General features: G+C 36.5%; 4 protein-coding genes and 1 long non-coding RNA gene across 7 annotated transcripts; 1 reads left to right on the top strand and 4 right to left on the bottom strand.

Moving 5' to 3' along the window:
* Positions 1–75: 75 nt before the first annotated feature.
* LOC127143417 (uncharacterized) lies at positions 76–24,669 on the top strand. Of its 2 annotated transcripts, XR_007814796.1 has the most exons (7): positions 76–211; positions 1,117–1,269; positions 6,844–6,883; positions 9,478–9,517; positions 12,471–12,510; positions 15,473–15,512; positions 24,073–24,669. It is a non-coding gene; the product is annotated as an uncharacterized LOC127143417 (long non-coding RNA). The 2 variants fall into 2 exon arrangements; XR_007814795.1 differs by lacking the exon at positions 24,073–24,669 and having other exon boundaries at positions 15,473–15,594.
* Positions 3,458–5,895, bottom strand: LOC108897651 (olfactory receptor 1-like). Its single transcript, XM_018697376.2, has one exon. It carries the CDS (start codon positions 4,620–4,622, stop codon positions 3,615–3,617), a length of 1,008 nt encoding a protein of 335 aa, XP_018552892.1. The 5' UTR covers positions 4,623–5,895; the 3' UTR covers positions 3,458–3,614.
* Positions 6,914–7,843, bottom strand: LOC108897709 (olfactory receptor 6C2-like). Its single transcript, XM_018697457.2, has one exon. The coding sequence runs from the start codon at positions 7,778–7,780 to the stop codon at positions 7,007–7,009; it is 774 nt and encodes a 257-aa protein (XP_018552973.1). The 5' UTR covers positions 7,781–7,843; the 3' UTR covers positions 6,914–7,006.
* On the bottom strand, positions 8,948–16,397 carry LOC108897652 (olfactory receptor 1-like). 2 transcript variants are annotated; one of them, XM_051076688.1, is made up of 2 exons: positions 15,927–16,397; positions 8,948–9,931 (listed from the first exon to the last, which is right to left on the bottom strand). In XM_051076688.1, the coding sequence occupies exons 1-2, from the start codon at positions 16,361–16,363 to the stop codon at positions 9,376–9,378; spliced, it is 993 nt and encodes a 330-aa protein (XP_050932645.1). In that variant the 5' UTR covers positions 16,364–16,397; the 3' UTR covers positions 8,948–9,375. The 2 variants fall into 2 exon arrangements, with proteins under 2 accessions (XP_050932645.1, XP_050932643.1); XM_051076686.1 differs by lacking the exon at positions 15,927–16,397 and adding an exon at positions 12,925–15,365.
* Positions 17,184–21,022, bottom strand: LOC108897706 (olfactory receptor 1). The gene has a single exon (XM_018697455.2). The coding sequence runs from the start codon at positions 19,363–19,365 to the stop codon at positions 18,373–18,375; it is 993 nt and encodes a 330-aa protein (XP_018552971.1). The 5' UTR covers positions 19,366–21,022; the 3' UTR covers positions 17,184–18,372.
* Positions 24,670–24,718: the final 49 nt, after the last annotated feature.

Below are 24,718 nucleotides of genomic sequence, written 5' to 3' on the forward strand. Positions count from 1 at the left end.
ACATATATATCCAGGTCGTAAAAAAAAAAAAAAAAAAAAAATCTGTATGCACCGTTTTCGCCTGCAGCAGTACTGCTGACATGTGGACAGCAGGGGGCATAATTTCATCGTTTGTTGAGGTACCAGCTGAGAGGTCAGGGGGCGCTGGGACAATACAGGAAGAAAACACTGCGCGCTGTTTGGCTGGGAATGCTTGCTGCTGCTATTGACGGTGAGAATATATATTAATAACTCTATGTTTTGTCGAATTATTTACCACAACACAGCTACATGTTGCTTCCTTGCTGTATGAATGGCTAATTAAAAATAATTGTTGGGTTTGGGATTGCTCATGGAGTGAAAACTTAACACGTTGGCCTCGTTATCAGTTTAGGAAACTGATGATTTGCCATGTTGTGTTTTTATTTTTCTGATTAGCTTAGCTGTATAGAGACTTTTTGTTGAATCTGTAAATGGATTTTTCTGTTTTCTCCATCCTGGAGAGGTTCCACTGCCATATTGGCACTGTAGTTGTATTGTGTTTGTGCAGTACTGGATTGAGTTAGTCAACAGCTAAAACTAGACCAGAAGTTGGCCAGATACACACAAAACAAGGCTGATCTGAGTCTACAGGCTCTAATGGCACTCAGTGAAGGATGACACTATGGAAAAGAACAAAAGGAGTGTATTAGAGAGTGTTAGTATTATTCATACTGAAAGAATTCAGTTCCCCAATAGATGGATACTGGCTCTGATGAGGAGTGCATATAGTCAACACATGGGTCTGCCAGTATTAGATTTCCTCTGATGTATTCCTGCAGATCAGCTGCTCTGGAAAATGTTTTTTCGTCTACTCTGCTGTGGTGTGAAGTGTTTCACTGATAATCACTCAAGAAACAGTCTGCTTATTCAAGACTGGACAGGCTTTAGACTGGGCTCATCACATGTTACAAAGTCCAGGGGCTTAAATCATGGTTCCAGACATTCATTGAAAGGGATCTTTACAATGACAATTTTCTAATAATAAATGTTTTCCAACAATATTGCCAAACTTGATATTAATATGGAATTTTATTATCATTACACAATTATACTGTTGTTTTTTAGCCTATGTTTCACTACTCTTCCCTAAAATAGATGATGCCTCATCCAGCCGAGGAGGACGACCCCAACCAGCCTCTGTGTGGCAACTTGTTTCCTCTTTCTGCTGTAAGGGAATGATCGAAGGCATCATCTTGCCGCTCTTTCCCTGAATCCTCAATCATGTTCCTTTCGTCAAGAATTTGTAAGGTACTGTGTCAGTGTGTTGGAGGGAGGGGAGGTGAGGAAAGTGTGATTCCTAAGGGGAAAGGTGAGCTGATATTATATAACTATAAATCTACTGGATAAATACACAAATTTTTACTGTAAAAGTGCTATTAACAACTACTAGTTCTACTATTTACACAGCTACTGTGCAAAATTAACAAATAATCTAAAAAAGATGTAAAAAAGTATAAACATAGTTTCCAGTCTACAAGTTCCAGATTCTTCAGACCAACTTGTAAAGCTGACCAAACTAAAATTGCTTTATAAAAATAATCAGCACATTGGAACTGAAAGTCTAGTTCATTTAGTTTCAAACAAATAAAGTAGTCAATTAGCAAACAAACTGTGGTTGTGCTAACAGTGTAAATGAGAATGAACACTAACATTGATCAAACTGCAGAGAGAATGCTTCCTCCTGGGAAGGAAGACATTATACAGGGAATGTAGGATAATGTAATCATTGCAAGAGCAAGAAGTCAATGTAATCTGCTCAAAATCAGCCACGTCAGCATTTATGTTCTGTATTCTTTTTTTTTTTTTAACTTTCTTTTTATTAATTTTTCAGTTCTTTTTTTCAACAATGAAGGACAAACAAGGTAACATAAAACAAAGAGAGAACTAAATCATATAGAACAGACAGGTTGACAAGGTTGACATAGGCCTTACATTAGAGCGAATGGGGTTATCAATTTATGTTCTGTATTCTAAGTGGTTTTGATATCAAGTGAACATATAATTAAGACAAGCCAAAAAATTATTGCATGTGTGACCGGTTATTGTGTCAGTACTGTGGGTGTTCTGAGATATTAATACTTTTAATGTGATTACTGCAAAACTGGCTCTCACCATAATTTCAGCAAGAAGTCTAGTGTAACCTTTATTTAAATCTTTATTCAAATGAGTGGATGTTTGAATGGGAAAAAAGCAAAAAAGAAGTGACTCTGGATGGTATTAGATTTTAATCTAGAGCGACTTAAGACTTCTGTTAAGAGCCCTGAGGGCAGTCATATTTATAGCACCACAAAGCCCATGCTTTATGTATAGTCACTCTGTTTGCCAACAAGCATGTAGTTTCACTACAGGCTCAGGGGCTTTGAGGACATGGTGTATTTGCTGCTTAGAGGTTAAAAAAAGTGACAGGGTATTGAGATAAGCAACTGAATCAGTTCTTTTAAACAAAAATCTAGCCTCTCGTTTGAAGCTGCATTACTTATTTTTTTACACTTGGGGGCAGTGTAACAAGCTGAAAATACACTAGCTGCTAAGCGTTCAAACAAGCACTGTTGGTTGGTGTGATTACTGAGCACTATTGTTCTTCAAATCTTTATTATTGAATGATTGCTGCCATGGCACTTCTTGTTCTTGTCCTATAACTATAAGCTTGTGACTCTAAGTGCAGTGTATTTACCATTCATCTGTTCTGGCCTGCAGACAATAACACACACTTTACCTTTGACAAATGTGAAACTTGATTGCTTGCACTTTAAATCATTAGTAACAGCTTGCAGCTACAAGCAGTGATCGGCAGCAGTAGCTAGCAGTGAGTTCACATTGTTACATATTGTAAAGAAAACTGGATGGTTCATTAATCCATTTATTCTCATTTAAGTTGATTCAGCCAAACAGATGTAAACAAAAATATGTACAGTATTTTCATTTCAAACTGTTAATGTACTGCCTGCCTTCCAAGCATCTCGTTTTGGTGAAATAAATATAATTCATGCCACCTCAGATGATTAAATATGTCACACTGAGATGATACAGAACAGTGATTAAAATGATGTAGTTTGATCCAGGTGTTTTACATTCTAAGATGGCGTTTATTTTATTGGATGAATGAAGAGAATGTTTGGTGAGGACAGCATTTGTGTCTCTGACTTTTACATGCTTAAAATCAGATACAATATATGTGTGTATAATCTCATGACACCGTATGAATTATGATACGATTTCCAGGATCTGAAAACTGATGGAGGGAAGATGATGTTTTGGATTGTTGGTATTTTTTACATTAAAACTAAAACACACACACACACACACACATATAAATAGCCATAGATATAGTGAAGTAATGTAAAATAAAAAAACCAAATAGTCACTGCTGTTGAAGACACTCACTGAAAGCGATGATGAAAAAGTCTTTTCAGAAAAGAGCTATGATTGGTTTGATTCTTCCTAAACTCTTGCAATCTTATGCAGTGTACATAAGCAATATATGATAATACCCAATTTCATATCACCAGGAGCTCACAGTTTTGATTATAATCATCTCATTTGCCTTGGTATTCAGATTTAGAAAAACACATGAAATAACACTCCTTAATGTTTCAATGCAGCTGTGATAAAGAGTTCACCTTTTTGGACAAGGTTGTGTTGGTGAGCTTCTTTCTTTTGCAAAGTTTCTTGATAGAGTTCAACACTTCCTCTGTCTTTAAAGAATATATAATAGGATTGAGCAAAGCTGGTATGGTGTGTGTCAAAGAGGAGTTTATGATTCTGGCATTAGGATGGATGTAGGAGACCACTGCAGCAATGTTGGTGCCCACAAGTGGTAGAAAGAAAATAGCCACGAGGATCAGGTGAGAAGTACAAGTTTTCATTGCTCTGAGTCGTTCCTCTGCTGAAGCAATCCTGCTCAGTGCTATGGAAATGCAAACGTACGTCAAAGCTATCAATATAAGAGGAATACAGAGTAGTGTAATGAAAGCAATCCATGCCATTATGTTATTTAAAGATGTGTCATTACAGGCAAGAAGATATACAGGTGAATGATCACAGTAAAAGCTTTTTATCACCACAGATCCACAGAAGGAGAGGCGAGTAATGAGTCCAACACTAAATCCTACTAGACTCGATAAAAAAACCCACGAAAACAACAGCATTGCAGCAATAGCTGGTTTAGTCACAATACTATGGTACCGTAAAGGAAAGCAAATTGCTATGAATCTGTCATATGCCATAGTGACAAGTGTCCATGACTGCATACTTGCAAAGAACAAAACAAAGAACATATAACTTAAGCAAACCTCATAGACAATGTATCTCCTGTCAAACAAAAATGTGTCCAAGAGTTTTGGGATGAGAGCGGTGCTCCCACACAAATCTATCACAGCCAGGTTGAACACAATCATGTATTTGGGCGTATGAAGAGTCTTGACCAGGTAGATAACTGAGAGAAGGAGGCCATTCCCAACAACAGTCACAATATAGACAAAACACAGAAAGACATAGTAATACTTAACATGAGGGATGTTGGAAAACCCGCTGAGATAGAATTTTGCTGGACGAACAAATGTGACATTAAATACGGCGGCAGCTTTCTTTTCTGGTCCCATTATAAATATCTGTTTCCCTATAAGAGAAAATAACAGAATATATAATAAGGGATGACACAGTTACTTAATAGGAACTCTCAAAACCAAACTCACCTCAGACAACATCAAGCATGCAGTGCACCAAAGTGAGCTGTCTGTGACAGAGCAGTCATTTATATTCTATCCCTGTAGAAGTGCAGGTGACTGTGTCACATTCTCATGAATTAAATATTGATTTATTCCAGTGTGTAACCGTCTCATAGTTTATGTCATCAATATGCTGGTGCAATTGATACTGACTTCAGGACACTGAATAACCTGTTAAGGGCACAGTGTAGACAAACAGGACAAAATCACAATACCCACCAGAAATTATCAACCAGAACTGGTTACTTTTAAAATAGGATTATAAAAAAATTACACCATTAAAATCTCTGAAGTCTCTTTGAGGGACATTGGAAGACCCACTGAGATAGAAATTTGAAGTGTGAAAAAAGTAATATGTGTAATATAGTCTCCCCTGGGCCCACTATCAATCTATCTATCTGTTTCCCTAAAATTAAAAAGGCAAAATTAAAAGAGAAAAAAACTCATAATAAGGGATCCCTATATAGTTAGTTCCCTAAAGAGAGTGCGCCAATCTGCCACTTTGACCTACCAGTGGTCCAATTTCACACTTAAATTGACACTCCAAAGTTGCTTATGGAATTAATATTGATTAGTGGCAGATTATATTACCTTTTCGTCATTTTAATTGGTGAAAGCCAGGGCTAGTGCCGGCTAAAAATGAGAAGCTGCTAGCCTACGAAAATGTAAACTGCAGGAAGACATTGCTATGGCTGACTCACAGGTTAGCAAGCTCCTCATTCCTTCATTAGCCACATGCAGACATCTATAGAGAGGCTCCTAGTACCACTAGTGTTAAAAACCCAAGTTCTCACATGAGCACTGAAAGACTGAATGTAAATTTAATATTTCAATTCAATTCAATTCAGTTTTATTTATATAGCGCCAAGTCACAACAGAAGTTATCTCAAGGCACTCTTCATATAGTCCAGGTCTAGACTGTACATAGCATAATGCAGATTCCATGTAAATATGAAAAATGATATCAATAATACAATAAGTAATAATGGTAATGACGAGTAAAGTAGTAGTTACAATAGTAGCAGTAATACTAGAAGCAGTATTAATAATTACAATTATAATAACAGCAGACACTGAGCGGGGTTATAGGAGCAGGAAGAGGCTTCCAAGTATAATTCAGTTCAGGTTTCAACATGCTGCCCCATCTAAGTGTATGTATGCTGTGTGTGCTTACCAGTGTTAAATTAAGTTGTGATAAGGATTTACACTACCTTCTACAAAAAAGCTCTGCATTTAGTTACCCCTACTTGAGAGGGTAACTACATACAGAAATAACAGTAAGTTTACCTAAGATTTTAGAGAATTAAATGCTGTTAAATGAAAGGTTTGGCCTATTTTGATAGAGAGAAATATTTTCAGGTCACTATGTTTTGATCTCCCTGCCTTAGTGACCTTATCATGTTCAAGTTGTTCTGTCTTACTTTCTTCTGATAAAGAACATTTTGATTTATAATTTGAAATTGTTGGTAGGTAGATAGATTACAGATAAAAGGTCTTTTGTACAGATTTTGGAACAAAAAACATTTTTAAATCAGATTTGATAAACTCTAGACAACATATTTTTATCCAGTCTTAACCTGTTAACAACTTTAACCAGTTATCAAACAATAAAAACACATGTAATATCTTCATAGATTATTTAATATTCCATTGTAGTACCATCACAGTGATATGTATGAGCAAACAAACTACTATGGAAAAGAAAGAAACATACTATTGGAGATAGTCTCATCATCATAACAAATTACACCTTGATCACAATAAATTACTGTGCACATACATTATATGAAAATCATGTATCTACCCATGGTTTGTTGTTTATATTTTATCTGATTAGTTTCAACTGTATTCATTCTGTAAGAGCAAAAACAATGCAATTAATACACTTTGAACATATTAACAAATGACAAAAACAAGAAAAACATTCATTCTTTTTGTTTGAATGGTGGTGATGCAAAATTTGAAATTACTGTCAATAACTAAATCTGCTGTACAGAACAAAAGGTGAAAGCTAAATATGTTTTGTTGCGATTTTGGATTGGCTTTTGACTTTAAACAACTTTTTCAAAGATTCTTTGATTTCTTGTGTCTGCAGAACATAGATGACTGGGTTCAACATGGGAGGAATGACAGAGGTCAGAGACAGGTTTATGATCCTGGCATTTGGATGTATTTTTGCACTCAGAGTATATGTGACTAATATTGGAATGAAATAGATTGCCACTAATGACAGGTGACCTGTACAGGTTTTAAAGGCCCTAACTCTTTCCTGAATTGTGGAAACTTTTCGACAAAGCATAGGCAATACAGCAGTAAGTTGCCAAGATAAATGCTAGAGGAAGCCAAAGAATAAGAATTGGTGACAAACCACCCATTGCACGGCTGGGGGTGACATCATTGCAGCCAAGTCGGTATATTGGGCCATGGTCGCAGAAATAGCTGTTAATAACCACAGAATTACAGAAAGAAAGTCTTGTCAGTAGGCCGACTGAAATAAGTGTAACAGTAATGACAAAGACCCAGAAAGAAGCAATCAAAGAAAACATGAACCTGTGAGTCACTTTCACTTGATAGTGCAGTGGAAAGATAATAGCTATTAGTCTGTCATAGGAGAGTGCAACCAGATTAAGAGCCTGCATTGAAAGACAGCTGTAGCAGAAAAACATGTATGTCAAGCAGTCGTTGTAGGGGATGTAGTGATGGTTAAACAGAAAGGTGTCAATAACCTTTGGCACCAGAGCAGAGCTACCAAACAGGTCTGTAAAGGCAAGGTTAAAAATTGCAATATATTTAGGAGTTCTCAGATTATGATCCAAAATTATAAGAGTCATCACTGCTGTGTTTCCCACCACTGAAACAATGTAAATAAAAAAGAGAAAGACATAGTAAAACTTGATGTTAGGTATGCCAGTAAATCCACTTATTATGAAATATGCAGGACGCACAAAGGTGATGTTTCTTCCGAGCCCAGAGTTGAAAAACTCCATTTGAAGACTTTCTCTCAATCTGCTGTTTTCAGCACAGTGATTCATGTAGAGATTTGTTCCACTCTGTAAAGTAGACAGAGGCTTCTCAAGCTCCTCACCCTCTCTCTCACTCTCTCTCTCTCACTCTCTGACAGAGCTGTGTCAAGCTTCAGTGGTCTAGTGACGAGTGGCTGGTAAGACAAGCGGTGCTCTTTGGTGTTTCTGTCAGTTATAGCACACTGTCTGTTTTTTGATGTCTTTTGTACATTTTCTCTTGGGTCAGTCCCCCACATGGGGCCAACGGTTGCTACTGATAATACTTTACTACTATAGTAAAGTATCTGCAAAATTAGCATTGATGAATCAGTTATGATTTTTAATCTTATATTGACTGACAAACTATATATATATATATATATATATATATATATATATATATATATAGAGAGAGAGAGAGAGAGAGAGAGAGAGAGAAGGGAAGAGAAGATGGAAGGTGGACTACTAATCACAGCCTAGCCTATTGCACACAATATGGAGAGCCCATAACACAAAGCCCACTGCACGCAGCGTGTCTCTAAGCTATTTATTACTTAGTAGGAATGCTGATTTGTCACTTTTTTTTACACGACCCGCCCGAACCTGTCCTATTTTCTAGTAAACTTACCCTAACTCCTCTGACCTGAACGTTAACCCACATATCAGCAGCAGGTTAGAGGGTTAACAGCATCAGCATCCTCTCTACATAGATATAGAGAGGATGCTCCGTCTTGAAAATGTTATCGCAATGAAAGATTTGTTTCATCATTGACTTCAGGCATACAAACTCCAGTGAATAGACTTTATATTGAGAGGCACAAACCATTTAATGACAATTAAAAAAAACAGATACACAATAGACTGGATACTCCATGTAGGTAACATGCAGAGAGACAAATTGTTCAATCACAATAACTTGTTTGCATCACTGTTGATTTGAAACAACAGAATTCCTTCTGTCTATTGTATGTAAGTGACTCATCATCAGACAAACTCTTTTTCAGGTCAACAAACTCACTGTTCTCACCCAAAGTAGTACTGTTGGATTAGTAACAGAAAAAGCTTTGTTTTTGGAATGTGAATTTGTGGAGTAAAAACTAGTCAAACCTCACAGCAATAATGCACAATTACTGTGCTTGAGGTGCTAAGTAGGAGACTGGAATATCTGTGAATGGAAAAAAATAGATAGCAGTTAAGTTACTACTGTAGTCTTCACACACCCTCTGAGCTAGAATTTTGCACCAAAACATGAAAATAATATAACTATTCTGATATGCAGTAGACCCCATCAAGACAACATCAGCAGTATACACAGTATAGTTGCAGTTAGCACACAAGAAAATTAGTCCAAATGAATGCAATTAGCACAATACGACTCTTGTGCTAACATGACTAGATGTCATACATGTCATAGTCTAGAGGGTGGTTACCATGTTTTGCCATATTTATAATAGTTCATTTAAAAATTGATTTCAAGTATAAGTAAGTGTAATATCTAATATTTACATTAATTATTATTATTATTGCAACAAATTCATGTCAAAACATTTGTGGGATGTTATGAAAGTATCTAGTAATTACCATAGCTGGTACTTCAATGATTTTCCTGTAATGTACACAATGTCCTAAACAGAAATGGTCATTTTTACTCTCTTCACTGTAATTTTGGATTGCTTTCTGATTCTTAATAATTTTTTCACTGATACTTTGATTTCTTGTGTCTGCAGAACATAGATGACTGGGTTCAACATGGGAGGAATGACAGAGGTCAGAGACAGGTTTATGATCCTGGCATTTGGATGTATTTTTGCACTCAGAGTAAATGTGACTAATATTGGAATGAAATAGATTGTCACTAAGGAAAGATGAGCTGTGCAGGTTTTGAAGGCCTTCACTCTTTCCTGAACTGTAGCTACTTTAGACAGTGCATAGCCAATGTAAAGGTAAGTACACAGGATAAATGCCAGTGGAATCCAAAGAATAACAAGTGGCAACAAACGACCTATAACAATGTTGGGAGTTTTGTCATTGCAGGCAAGTTTGTATATCTGTCCATGGTCACAGAAATAGCTGTTAATAATCACAGACTGACAGTAGGAGAGTCTTGTGAGAAGGCCGGCTGCTATCAGTGTAACAGTAATGACAAAGACCCAGAAAGAAGCAATCAAAGAAAACATGAACCTGTGAGTCACTTTCACTTGATAGTGCAGTGGAAAGATGATAGCTATTAGTCTGTCATAAGAGAGTGCAACCAGATTAAGAGCCTGCATTGAAAGACAGCTGTAGCAGAAAAACATGTATGTCAAGCAGTCGTTGTAGGGGATGTAGTGATGGTTAAACAGAAAGGTGTCAAGAACCTTTGGCACCAGAGCAGAGCTACCAAACAGGTCTGTAAAGGCAAGGTTAAAAACTGCAATATATTTAGGAGTTCTCAGATCATGATCCAAGGATATTACAGTCATCACTGCTATGTTTCCCACCACTGAAACAATGTAAACAAAAAAGAGAAAGACATAGTAAAACTTGATGTTAGGTATGCCAGTAAATCCACTTATTATGAAATATGCAGGACGCACAAAGGTGATGTTTCTCCCGAGCGCAGAGTTGAAAAACTCCATTGTAAAGCTCCTCAAGCTTTTCTTCTCCACAATGCAGTGATTAATATAGACAGACGTCCCCCTTCCTCGTGGCAGTACTGTGTACCATTGTTCTTTTGTGTTCTGCCAAGCTTGAAATGTTTTGACAGGAGTGGCCAATAAGATGAGTCATACTCTGAATTAGTGTTAGTAAGGTCAATGTCTGATCCCCTGTGTCTATTGCATGTAACCCTCTCAACATCAAATTAACCCTTTTTCAGGTGAATAAACTCACTGTACTCATCCAAACTACTTATCAACTTCTACAGATTTCCACTGACAGTGTATGGAGTATCTAGGGTATAACATAGTTTTGTATAGGTTTAATCTGATTTCAGTGCGTTGACTACTTTCTCTATACTATAGTTATTCTAAAAGGAGATAAAGTGTAAAGATTCTCAGACCATGACAAGAAATGAAATACAACTGAGTTGCCTGGTCAAATCGTGAGCTTTATTCCTGGAGTGATTTTAGTAAAACTTTGAATCACAGCATGTAAATTAAAGAGCAGAAGTGTAACAGGGTTCAAAAATATAGTTATGAAGAAACAAAATAAGAGGTATCAATTTAATTTTTTAGATTATCTGACCAATTGCAAAGACATTGCTATATGCATCTTTGTTGCGTTTACAATCTAATTATCCGCAAAGCACAGTTCAGGTCAACACTGAATATTTCTCCTGAAAGCACATGTTGGCAAAACAACTCAGAAGTTGTTTTCTCAAAATGTGATGTTGCACACTTTTTTATTTCTATAGACAACAATCACCTGACTAATTTTTGTGAATCTGGAAATGCTGACATTAGTTGATCTCAGCTAAGGAACATTTACATTTACATTTACTCATTTGGCACTTTTATCCAAAACCACCTAGACTTAATGGATAACACTCAAGCTTCAGTATAGTAGGAGATCTTGGAGTAAACACTAAGTACTAAAACTGTAAAGAGATCAGGTAAAGAAGTGCACAGTAAGAGTGAGTTAAGCATGTTAGGGTGTCCTAGGTCAGGAGAGGAAGTGCTCTTGTAAGAGATGAGTCTTCAACATACTCTTGAAGATAGAAAGAGATGCACCTGCTCTGATAGTATTTGGTTACTTCTTCCACCATCGGGAAACCACAAACAAGAACAACCTGATCACTCTGTAGGCAAGCATTAGTGACCGGACGCACTACTGCATTCTTGACCATTTGTAAGGATTCCACTGTGCATGAAGGGAGACACACTAGAATGACATCGCAGTCGTCAAGGTCAGGGAAAACCATGGCCTATTCCAAAAGCTGAGTGGTGTACTGAGTTGGGTAAAGCTTTTATTATGTTGTATAATACAAAGCAGCATGACTGGGAGGCAGATGCAATATGGTCAGAGGAGGAAAGCTGCTCATGAAACACCACACTCAGGTTTCCTGAGAACTTGGTTGGGCAAGAGATAAAAAGGCAATTTTGATGTTGATGTCGAGGCATACAGTGAAGCAAATGAAACAATGGTCAGAACAATAATGCACAATTAAGTGCTAGGTAGCAGACAGGAATATTTGTGAATTAAATTAAAAAGTAGCAGTTATATTATACCTGCAGTCTCCACGTGCCCTGTGAGCTAGAATTTCACACCAAAAGATGAAAATAATATAAAAAATTCAATAGTAGACTCCATCAAGACAACATATGCAGAGGCACAAACTGTTTGATTACAAGAAATTGTTTGAAGTAGATATTATACTTGCAGTTATCACACATAATAACAAATTAATACAATACGCAGAATACTAGTCTCACTGTAGATGTATCATCATAGCGTAGACTGTTACCTTTAGTTATCTTTTAAAAATATGACTTGATTTCAAAATTCATTCTAATAAATATTTACAGTCTCATTTTTGCTCAACAAATTCATGTTAAAACATTTGTGGGATGTTATGAAAGTATCTAGTAATTACCATAGCTGGTACTTCAATGATTTTTCCTGTAATGTACACAATGTCCTAAACAGAAATGGTCATTTTTACTCTCTTCACTGTAATTTTGGATTGCTTTCTGATTCTTAATAATTTTTTCACTGATACTTTGATTTCTTGTGTCTGCAGAACATAGATGACTGGGTTCAACATGGGAGGAATGACAGAGGTCAGAGACAGGTTTATGATCCTGGCATTTGGATGTATTTTTGCACTCAGAGTAAATGTGACTAATATTGGAATGAAATAGATTGTCACTAAGGAAAGATGAGCTGTGCAGGTTTTGAAGGCCTTCACTCTTTCCTGAACTGTAGCTACTTTAGACAGTGCATAGCCAATATAAAGGTAAGTACACAGGATAAATGCCAGTGGAATCCAAAGAATAACAAGTGGCAACAAATGAGCAATAACAATGTTGGGAGTTTTGTCATTGCAGGCAAGTTCTTTTATCTGTCCATGGTCACAGAAATAGCTGTTAATAACCACAGACTGACAGTAGGAGAGTCTTGTGAGAAGGCCGGCTGCTATCAGTGTAGCAATAATGACAAAGACCCAGAAAGAAGCAATCAAAGAAAACATAAACCTGTGAGTCACTTTCACTTGATAGTGCAGTGGAAAGATAATAGCTATTAGTCTGTCATAGGAGAGTGCAACCAGATTAAGAGCCTGCATTGAAAGACAGCTGTAGCAGAAAAACATGTATGTCAAGCAGTCGTTGTAGGGGATGTAGTGATGGTTAAACAGAAAGGTGTCAAGAACCTTTGGCACCAGAGCAGAGCTACCAAACAGGTCTGTAAAGGCAAGGTTAAAAACTGCAATATATTTAGGAGTTCTCAGATCATGATCCAAGGATATTACAGTCATCACTGCTATGTTTCCCACCACTGAAACAATGTAAACAAAAAAGAGAAAGACATAGTAAAACTTGACATTAGGTATGCCAGTAAAGCCACTTATTATGAAATATGCAGGACGCACAAAGGTGATGTTTCTCCCGAGCGCAGAGTTGAAAAACTCCATTGTAAAGCTCCTCAAGCTTTTCTTCTCCACAATGCAGTGATTAATATAGACAGACGTCCCCCTTCCTCGTGGCAGTACTGTGTACCATTGTTCTTTTGTGTTCTGCCAAGCTTGAAATGTTTTGACAGGAGTGGCCAATAAGATGAGTCCTACTCTGAGTTAATGTTAGTAAGGTCAATGTCTGATCCCCTGTGTCTATTGCATGTAACCCTCTCAACATCAAATTAACCCTTTTTCAGGTGAATAAACTCACTGTACTCATCCAAACTACTTATCAACTTCTACAGATTTCCACTGACAGTGTATGGAGTATCTAGGGTATAACATAGTTTTGTATAGGTTTAATCTGATTTCAGTGCGTTGACTACTTTCTCTATACTATAGTTATTCTAAAAGGAGATAAAGTGTAAAGATTCTCAGACCATGACAAGAAATGAAATACAACTGAGTTGCCTGGTCAAATCGTGAGCTTTATTCCTGGAGTGATTTTAGTAAAACTTTGAATCACAGCATGTAAATTAAAGAGCAGAAGTGTAACAGGGTTCAAAAATATAGTTAAGAAGAAACAAAATAAGAGGTATCAATTTAATTTTTTAGATTATCTGACCAATTGCAAAGACATTGCTATATGCATCTTTGTTGCGTTTACAATCTAATTATCCACAAAGCACAGTTCAGGTCAACACTGAATATTTCTCCTGAAAGCACATGTTGGCAAAACAGCTCAGAAATTGTTTTCTCAAAATATGATGTTGCACACTTGTTTATTTCTATAGACAACAATCACCTGACTAATTTTTGTGAATCTGGAAATGCTGACATTAGTTGATCTCAGCTAAGGAACATTTACATACATTTACATTTACATTTACTCATTTGGCACTTTTATCCAAAACCACCTAGACTTAACGGATAACACTCAAGCTTCAGTATAGTAGGAGATCTTGGAGTAAACACTAAGTACTAAAACTGTAAAGAGATCAGGTAAAGAAGTGCACAGTAAGAGTGAGTTAAGCATGTTAGGGTGTTCTAGGTCAGGAGAGGAAGTGCTCTTGTAAGAGATGAGTCTTCAACATACTCTTGAAGATAGAAAGAGATGCACCTGCTCTGATAGTATTTGGTTACTTCTTCCACCATCGGGAAACCACAAACAAGAACAACCTGATCACTCTGTAGGCAAGCATTAGTGACCGGACGCACTACTGCATTCTTGACCATTTGTAAGGATTCCACTGTGCATGAAGGGAGACACACTAGAATGACATCGCAGTCGTCAAGGTCAGGGAAAACCATGGCCTATTCCAAAAGCTGAGTGGTGTACTGAGTTGGGTAAAGCTTTTATTATGTTGTATAATACAAAGCAGCATGACTGGGAGGCAGATGCAATATGGTCAGAGGAGGAAAGCTGCTCATGAAACACCACACTCAGGTTTCCTGAGAACTTGGTTGGGCAAGAGATAAAAAGGCAATTTTGATGTTGATGTCGAGGCATACAGTGAAGCAAATGAAACAATGGTCAGAACAATAATGCACAATTAAGTGCTAGGTAGCAGACAGGAATATTTGTGAATTAAATTAAAAAGTAGCAGTTATATTATACCTGCAGTCTCCACGTGCCCTGTGAGCTAGAATTTCACACCAAAAGAAGAAAATAATATAAAAAATTCAATAGTAGACTCCATCAAGACAACATATGCAGAGGCACAAACTGTTTGATTACAAGAAATTGTTTGAAGTAGATATTATACTTGCAGTTATCACACATAATAACAAATTAATACAATACGCAGAATACTAGTCTCACTGTAGATGTATCATCATAGCGTAGACTGTTACCTTTAGTTATCTTTTAAAAATATGACTTGATTTCAAAATTCATTCTAATAAATATTTACAGTCTCATTTTTGCTCAACAAATTCATGTTAAAACATTTGTGGGATGTTATGAAAGTATCTAGTAATTACCATAGCTGGTACTTCAATGATTTTCCTGTAATGTACACAATGTCCTAAACAGAAATGGTCATTTTTACTCTCTTCACTGTAATTTTGGATTGCTTTCTGATTCTTAATAATTTTTTCACTGATACTTTGATTTCTTGTGTCTGCAGAACATAGATGACTGGGTTCAACATGGGAGGAATGACAGAGGTCAGAGACAGGTTTATGATCCTGGCATTTGGATGTATTTTTGCACTCAGAGTAAATGTGACTAATATTGGAATGAAATAGATTGTCACTAAGGAAAGATGAGCTGTGCAGGTTTTGAAGGCCTTCACTCTTTCCTGAACTGTAGCTACTTTAGACAGTGCATAGCCAATATAAAGGTAAGTACACAGGATAAATGCCAGTGGAATCCAAAGAATAACAAGTGGCAACAAATGAGCAATAACAATGTTGGGAGTTTTGTCATTGCAGGCAAGTTCTTTTATCTGTCCATGGTCACAGAAATAGCTGTTAATAACCACAGACTGACAGTAGGAGAGTCTTGTGAGAAGGCCGGCTGCTATCAGTGTAGCAATAATGACAAAGACCCAGAAAGAAGCAATCAAAGAAAACATAAACCTGTGAGTCACTTTCACTTGATAGTGCAGTGGAAAGATAATAGCTATTAGTCTGTCATAGGAGAGTGCAACCAGATTAAGAGCCTGCATTGAAAGACAGCTGTAGCAGAAAAACATGTATGTCAAGCAGTCGTTGTAGGGGATGTAGTGATGGTTAAACAGAAAGGTGTCAAGAACCTTTGGCACCAGAGCAGAGCTACCAAACAGGTCTGTAAAGGCAAGGTTAAAAACTGCAATATATTTAGGAGTTCTCAGATCATGATCCAAGGATATTACAGTCATCACTGCTATGTTTCCCACCACTGAAACAATGTAAACAAAAAAGACAAAGACATAGTAAAACTTGACATTAGGTATGCCAGTAAAGCCACTTATTATGAAATATGCAGGACGCACAAAGGTGATGTTTCTCCCGAGCGCAGAGTTGAAAAACTCCATTGTAAAGCTCCTCAAGCTTTTCTTCTCCACAATGCAGTGATTAATATAGACAGACGTCCCCCTTCCTCGTGGCAGTACTGTGTACCATTGTTCTTTTGTGTTCTGCCAAGCTTGAAATGTTTTGACAGGAGTGGCCAATAAGATGAGTCCTACTCTGAGTTAATGTTAGTAAGGTCAATGTCTGATCCCCTGTGTCTATTGCATGTAACCCTCTCAACATCAAATTAACCCTTTTTCAGGTGAATAAACTCACTGTACTCATCCAAACTACTTATCAACTTCTACAGATTTCCACTGACAGTGTATGGAGTATCTAGGGTATAACATAGTTTTGTATAGGTTTAATCTGATTTCAGTGCGTTGACTACTTTCTCTATACTATAGTTATTCTAAAAGGAGATAAAGTGTAAAGATTCTCAGACCATGACAAGAAATGAAATACAACTGAGTTGCCTGGTCAAATCGTGAGCTTTATTCCTGGAGTGATTTTAGTAAAACTTTGAATCACAGCATGTAAATTAAAGAGCAGAAGTGTAACAGGGTTCAAAAATATAGTTAAGAAGAAACAAAATAAGAGGTATCAATTTAATTTTTTAGATTATCTGACCAATTGCAAAGACATTGCTATATGCATCTTTGTTGCGTTTACAATCTAATTATCCACAAAGCACAGTTCAGGTCAACACTGAATATTTCTCCTGAAAGCACATGTTGGCAAAACAGCTCAGAAATTGTTTTCTCAAAATATGATGTTGCACACTTGTTTATTTCTATAGACAACAATCACCTGACTAATTTTTGTGAATCTGGAAATGCTGACATTAGTTGATCTCAGCTAAGGAACATTTACATACATTTACATTTACATTTACTCATTTGGCACTTTTATCCAAAACCACCTAGACTTAACGGATAACACTCAAGCTTCAGTATAGTAGGAGATCTTGGAGTAAACACTAAGTACTAAAACTGTAAAGAGATCAGGTAAAGAAGTGCACAGTAAGAGTGAGTTAAGCATGTTAGGGTGTTCTAGGTCAGGAGAGGAAGTGCTCTTGTAAGAGATGAGTCTTCAACATACTCTTGAAGATAGAAAGAGATGCACCTGCTCTGATAGTATTTGGTTACTTCTTCCACCATCGGGAAACCACAAACAAGAACAACCTGATCACTCTGTAGGCAAGCATTAGTGACCGGACGCACTACTGCATTCTTGACCATTTGTAAGGATTCCACTGTGCATGAAGGGAGACACACTAGAATGACATCGCAGTCGTCAAGGTCAGGGAAAACCATGGCCTATTCCAAAAGCTGAGTGGTGTACTGAGTTGGGTAAAGCTTTTATTATGTTGTATAATACAAAGCAGCATGACTGGGAGGCAGATGCAATATGGTCAGAGGAGGAAAGCTGCTCATGAAACACCACACTCAGGTTTCCTGAGAACTTGGTTGGGCAAGAGATAAAAAGGCAATTTTGATGTTGATGTCGAGGCATACAGTGAAGCAAATGAAACAATAGTCAGAACAATAATGCACAATTAAGTGCTAGGTAGCAGACAGGAATATTTGTGAATAAAATTAAAAAGTAGCAGTTATATTATACCTGCAGTCTCCACGTGCCCTGTGAGCTAGAATTTCACACCAAAAGATGAAAATAATATAAAAAATTCAATAGTAGACTCCATCAAGACAACATATGCAGAGGCACAAACTGTTTGATTACAAGAAATTGTTTGAAGTAGATATTATACTTGCAGTTATCACACATAATAACAAATTAATACAATACGCAGAATACTAGTCTCACTGTAGATGTATCATCATAGCGTAGACTGTTACCTTTAGTTATCTTTTAAAAATATGACTTGATTTCAAAATTCATTCTAATAAATATTTACAGTCTCATTTTTGCTCAACAAATTCATGTTAAAACATTTGTGGGATGTTATGAAAGTATCTAGTAATTACCATAGCTGGTACTTCAATGATTTTCCTGTAATGTACACAATGTCCTAAACAGAAATGGTCATTTTTACTCTCTTCACTGTAATTTTGGATTGCTTTCTGATTCTTAATAATTTTTTCACTGATACTTTGATTTCTTGTGTCTGCAGAACATAGATGACTGGGTTCAACATGGGAGGAATGACAGAGGTCAGAGACAGGTTTATGATCCTGGCATTTGGATGTATTTTTGCACTCAGAGTAAATGTGACTAATATTGGAATGAAATAGATTGTCACTAAGGAAAGATGAGCTGTGCAGGTTTTGAAGGCCTTCACTCTTTCCTGAACTGTAGCTACTTTAGACAGTGCATAGCCAATATAAAGGTAAGTACACAGGATAAATGCCAGTGGAATCCAAAGAATAACAAGTGGTGACAAACGAGTAATAACATTGTTGGGAGTGTTGTCATTACAGGCAAGTTCTTTTATCTGTCCATGGTCACAGAAATAGCTGTTAATAACCACAGACTGACAGTAGGAGAGTCTTGTGAGAAGGCCGGCTGCTATCAGTGTAGCAATAATGACAAAGACCCAGAAAGAAGCAATCAAAGAAAACATGAACCTGTGAGTCACTTTCACTTGATAGTGCAGTGGAAAGATGATAGCTATTAGTCTGTCATAGGAGAGTGCAACCAGATTAAGAGCCTGCATTGAAAGACAGCTGTAGCAGAAAAACATGTATGTCAAGCAGTCGTTGTAGGGGATGTAGTGATGGTTAAACAGAAAGGTGTCAATAACCTTTGGCACCAGAGCAGAGCTACCAAACAGGTCTGTAAAGGCAAGGTTAAAAATTGCAATATATTTAGGAGTTCTCAGATTATGATCCAAGCATATTACAGTCATCACTGCTATGTTTCCCACCACTGAAACAATGTAAACAAAAAAGAGAAAGACATAGTAAAACTTGATGTTAGGTATGCCAGTAAATCCACTTATTATGAAATATGCAGGACGCACAAAGGTGATGTTTCTCCCGAGCGCAGAGTTGAAAAACTCCATTGTCAAACTTTCCTGTCATCAGTTCAGGGATTAATGTAGACACCCTCCTGTGTTGTGATGATGAAGCTCTGCCAGACTTTAAGTGTTTTAACAGGAGTGGCCAATAAGATGAGTCCTCCTCTGAGTTAATGTTAGTAAGGTCAATGTCTGATCCCCTGTGTCTATTGGATGTAAGACAGTCAGTCTGAAAAAAACTATTAGACTAGCCTGGTCAAATCAAGTCTTTATTCCTCAGTCTTGTCTTAACATTGTGGACAGTTTACAGTGGCACAATTCTCATTCTCTAAATATCCTATACCTCAACCACTGCTGAAATAAAGTTAGTTGTAAAGTTAGAACAATCTCAACTAGGATCACCATCTTGTGGTACCACCTTGTCGACTTAAGAAAACACATGTAAATAGTCAAATTAAGAAAACAGCTTCATCGATTTGATAACATACGTACTCAATTCAATCAAAAGGTTCAAAGGGTTCTGAGACTGTTCCTGTTACGAACAGATGGAGTGCAACACAGTTATGTGCGTGCAGCTGATGCCAGCAATAACTTTCATGAATTAGCAGCATTATGTCATGCAAGGCCAAGGCATGCATTTACAATGCACCCTAAATTACATAAATTTCAGTGGCCATGCCATATACAAGCAATACTTGACATTTGATAAATTCATTGTTGCTTTTAGTATTTTCATGGGGTTTGTTGACAATGTTGACGTCCAGGTAAATAATATTACTTGTAAAAGTAGCATGGACTATTAATGACTCCAATTGTACTTTTGACATAAAAAATACGGCATGTCCATAAACTCAAACTTTTTTTGTTTTTGTTTTTTGTTTTTTACCTCAGACTTCTAAACTTCTTCTGCCTGCTTCTCTCTGATTGTTAAGGTCAGGGTTAGTCCTCATGAGAAAGAAGCTCACAGCTGAATTGTACTTTACTCCCTTGCTGAAAGCTGGAACAACTCTGCTTAATGAGGCTGTTAATGAGATGTTTGTTGACACTGCTCTTACAGGATGATGACACATCCAAAACAGTTAGGCAAACACTTTGACCCAAACTGCAGAGAATAGTCAGGAGAGAGCAGGGGTGTTGTTAGGTAACTTGGTAGACAGCAAGAATTATGTTACCTCATGAAGTTAGAAACTTTCCATAAACTGGATTTTTGTTTTATAGGAACAGCAAGCATACAATAATTCACTTCTCATGTTAATTGAGATAATGTACTACTTGTTTGTGAAAATAATCAGAATCATAAGAGGACAGCATCCAGTCCAGTTGCTGTTAATTAGCATGTTCACGTGTTTGACCATCAAAATCTAATCCCTTTATTCTTGAGTTTATGTGAATGTTTGTACCAAATGAAATCGTTTCAAGGCGTTTAAGAAGAGAATGGGACGGATGGACAGATTTTTTGTCTTACTGTGTGGCCTTACTTAGTTGTCATACAACTTCAGGACTGCATCATTTCTTGGACTTTGTTTCCACCTTCAACAGGTCTCATTAGAGACCTAATTAACTGGCAGAGCATTTCAAATGAGTGGGTAGACTTATTTGTTTTAACTGGTGTTTTTATTGTCTTTATTTATTTTTACTGAATTCTACATTAACTTTGGTATTCTTCAAATATATATATTTGAACCTGTATATTTATTTCAGTGGATAAGTAAATCAATAAATTAAGTGGCAAAAATAAATAGATTTCTTAGTTGTATTTTATTTCAACTCCAAAAGAAGAAGCACTGTTGTTTCTAAGTGCCACTGTGTATGCCTACATAATATTTTTAGATGCTATAAAACTGCACTCTGTGTTCACATCCATATTTATTAATTTCGTTTGCTGTGACTGAACAATGTCAGAACCTACTCAAGAGACTATTAAAGCACCAAGGGCCACAATACTTTGAAACTATTACACACAATATTGTCTGTAGGGATTTACTATTAAGGTATTGTGACCAAATTAATGAAATTAGCTCCCTGGGTATATTACAGGTATTAAGTGTCTCCCACAGAGCAATATCCTCTCTAAAAATAAATAACAAAGAGGACAAAATGACAGGAATGAACTGAATGAACTGCCTCAGGCCTGGAGGGAACAGTTCATTACAATTACTCTGTATTCTGAAAAAGAAAAAAAAAAGCTTACAAATGAGCCTCTTGAGGGAATCAACCACCTTTAATTTGTCAACATTATGATGTTTTCTATAATGTTAAAGGTGAACAACACTGTGTTTCTAACATACACAGCAGGGCTGCAGTTAATAAGTTCAATGAATCAAGTGATTGTTTCTTTTACACAATGTCAGAAAGGTGATTAATTTCATAATCACATAAAGGAAAGTACAATTCGGAGAGAATTTTTTTTTTTAAATTATTAACTATTTAAACAATTATTAAGTCATTAAAATTGCTGTTGATTAATTTTCTGATCTTCTGTTTCTTCAACCAGTTAATCAACAAATCATTATGGATTCATGTCAAATATACATTAGCATTACTCATATTCATTGTCACAGTGTAAGTGTAGTAGTATGAGATGCAGTATACATGTTATCAATAGTAACTGAAGTTGCAGCAGTATTATTTTTATACTTGCAATAATATCTGTTGTCATCAGTAGTAGTAGCTGCAGTTGCAGTACTAATAGTTGTCAGTTGTCAAAGCAGTGTTAACATTAGTAGCAGTAATAGCAGCAGTCATGGTTATAATATAATATAATATAATATAATATAATATAATATATCATAGTATTAACAGTAGACATAAGAGTAGAAGTAGTAGTGGTATTAGATGTTGTTTGCACATTACATTTCCTGGAAATTCAAACGCCATCTCCAGACCTAGGTTGCATGAATACTTTCAAAAGTAAAGAGGGCCTAAAATGATCATTGTGGATTATAGTGTTGCTGTAACTTTACTTTCTTCCATGACAAACATGTCTGTCAGGCTGACCCAGGGGAATCCAGCCACAATGCCACTGTACATTCTCATCTGCCCTCAAGAGAGATGTGAGCTGTTTTTCTCCTCATACCAGGCTGTTCTCCCTAGAAGACAACAGTCTTGCTTAAACCTGTCATGACCAAACTGACTAATTGGTCCTGGGAGGAACAGACAGACACAAAAATATTTATCACACAGATGTTTCAACTTATTATTGTTCAAGTACTTTTGTCTTGTGTAGGAGTTTCCACCGTACAGATTTTTCTTACACTACTCATTCTCGCTAACCTTTCTTGTCTTCACTGCTGTTTATTATCTGTTAACTTGGTTCAGTCTGCTGAGTCATGATAAAGTAGAATACAGAAAAAATAAACTTCTTTTGAATTTGCCACAATATGGCAGCTCAAGAACAATTAGATTTTTTTAAAAATCATCCCTATGCTCTGGAGTTGATTGTATTTTACTAGTTAATGTATCTTCTCCTGTCCTTTACCTGAAGCTGGTGATGTTTATGCTTATCTTAATCTAAAATTTGTTAATTCTTAAATACGTTTCTATATCCTGCATGTCACCCCCTTTCTCTTTCCACTATAGCTGTCCAATTAAAGGTGGAAAATGCTCAAAGAAATTACTTTAAAAAAGGTCCACCTAAATGAGAAATTAAGAAATCTACAGTTACAACTGAAGCAAACACACTGAGACTTCAAAACAAGATACAGTAGATTAAGCATTACACAAGAGCTTATATAAAACATTCATATACTACAGAGACAAACAGCAGCTGAAATAGATGCAATGAACTTTAAGAAAAAGGGTGTAGATAATGCATCGAAATAATCCACCTCGCATAATACATGTCAGTTGGTGGAAGATTTTTATCCAAAACCCTTTCTATTGTGTGCATTTATTGAACTGGCAGTTATAATGATGCTATACTGCTATTTTGCCAGAAGATGGCACCATCCTCAAATTGTACCATAATAGGCCATGCTGTTTGGCTTGGTGGTTGTTGCCCCCTAATCAAATTCTTGCCTATATAATCCATCCAAACAAGAGTAATGAATGTGTAGCTTCGAGAAAGGGGTTTCCTTCCACCACCCTGCCGTGTCCCTGTTCATTTTACACTTTGTTGTCGTCAAATATATTCTCTGTCTATTCTGGATCCTAAACTGAAAGTTGTGAGAGATTGTATAATATTAGGTGTGTATATATGCACATATATGCATATGTATGTGCCAGTATGGTCAGCCTCATAGTTTAACTGTGTAAACAAGGTTAGGTCTTATTTTAAAGGCCCTTCTAGGGAGATTAGCAGTAGCTATAAATGCTATAATGCAATGAATTGCATTAGAAAATTTTCTACATATACTGCATCTCAATAAACAATACATAATTACAAATAAATACATAAATAAGTAGTCAGAAGTTAGAAATCAGACATTAAATCATATCAGTTTTATTCATGTTTATAAACATAGTCTAGCTGTGTACTTAAATGTCACTGTTGTTAATGTCACACATATTTAAATGATACTGCAAAATGTATTTTTGAAACAATAATATCTGTGTGTAAAGAGACCACTGTATTGTTCAGAGGCCAGGCAGCAGCAATACCGAGTGGTTTAATGTCACACAAATAGAAAAGAAAATCTGCTGTCCTGAGTGGCACTACTGTAACCACAAGTAGTGTGGTTTTTTCATGTATGTGTGTGTGTAAAAAACAGAAGAATTGTTGTATTCATGTTGAATATCTGGCCCATGTTACAGTTACTGTGTAGTGGACACAGCATGACTGCAGGCAGGAGAAGCAGGGAGGAGGAGAGGAAAACAACTATACGGGAGTTCAGTGAAGGCAACGCAAGTACAAGTTCATCTTTTAACTTTTTAATGATTTTTAGCAAATAAAAAGTTCTCTTATATTGTGCTGTGAAAAAGATATTTTTTTAAATTCAAAACTGTCCTTACAGTAATGCAGCATCTCAGTTTCTTTAGTGTGTCATTTAAAAAGTACGAGGCCCAACACATTCCCTCAAACTGCACTCCATGTTCCGCGCTGTTTTTCCTGCTGCACTTAGGCCCACTGACCTCAAACTGGACAAGTGACTCAACACATGGTAGACATAAAAAAAATTGATGCAATTCTGTTTTATTTTTGTTGCATTAAGACTTCATCAGCTCGAAAGTTTAAGTGAGCGAAAAATAAAGGAGCCATTGCTTATTCTCTTTCAGCTCAGCTGATTCTGTCTCAACTGACAAGTAAAATAATCTGCTGTGAGTTCATTTTGAGAGGCATCAACAGACTTCATCAAGCTCTAATCTGTTGCCTGTCAACTCACAAGAAACACACTTCCACACACAGTTCAGAGTTAGGTATGTGGATTCACGATCAATTGATTGATCAGATCAATCAAAT

This window comes from Lates calcarifer, linkage group LG2 (genome assembly GCF_001640805.2).
Source record: "Lates calcarifer isolate ASB-BC8 linkage group LG2, TLL_Latcal_v3, whole genome shotgun sequence".
In the NCBI taxonomy this organism is placed as follows: Eukaryota; Metazoa; Chordata; class Actinopteri; family Centropomidae; genus Lates; species Lates calcarifer.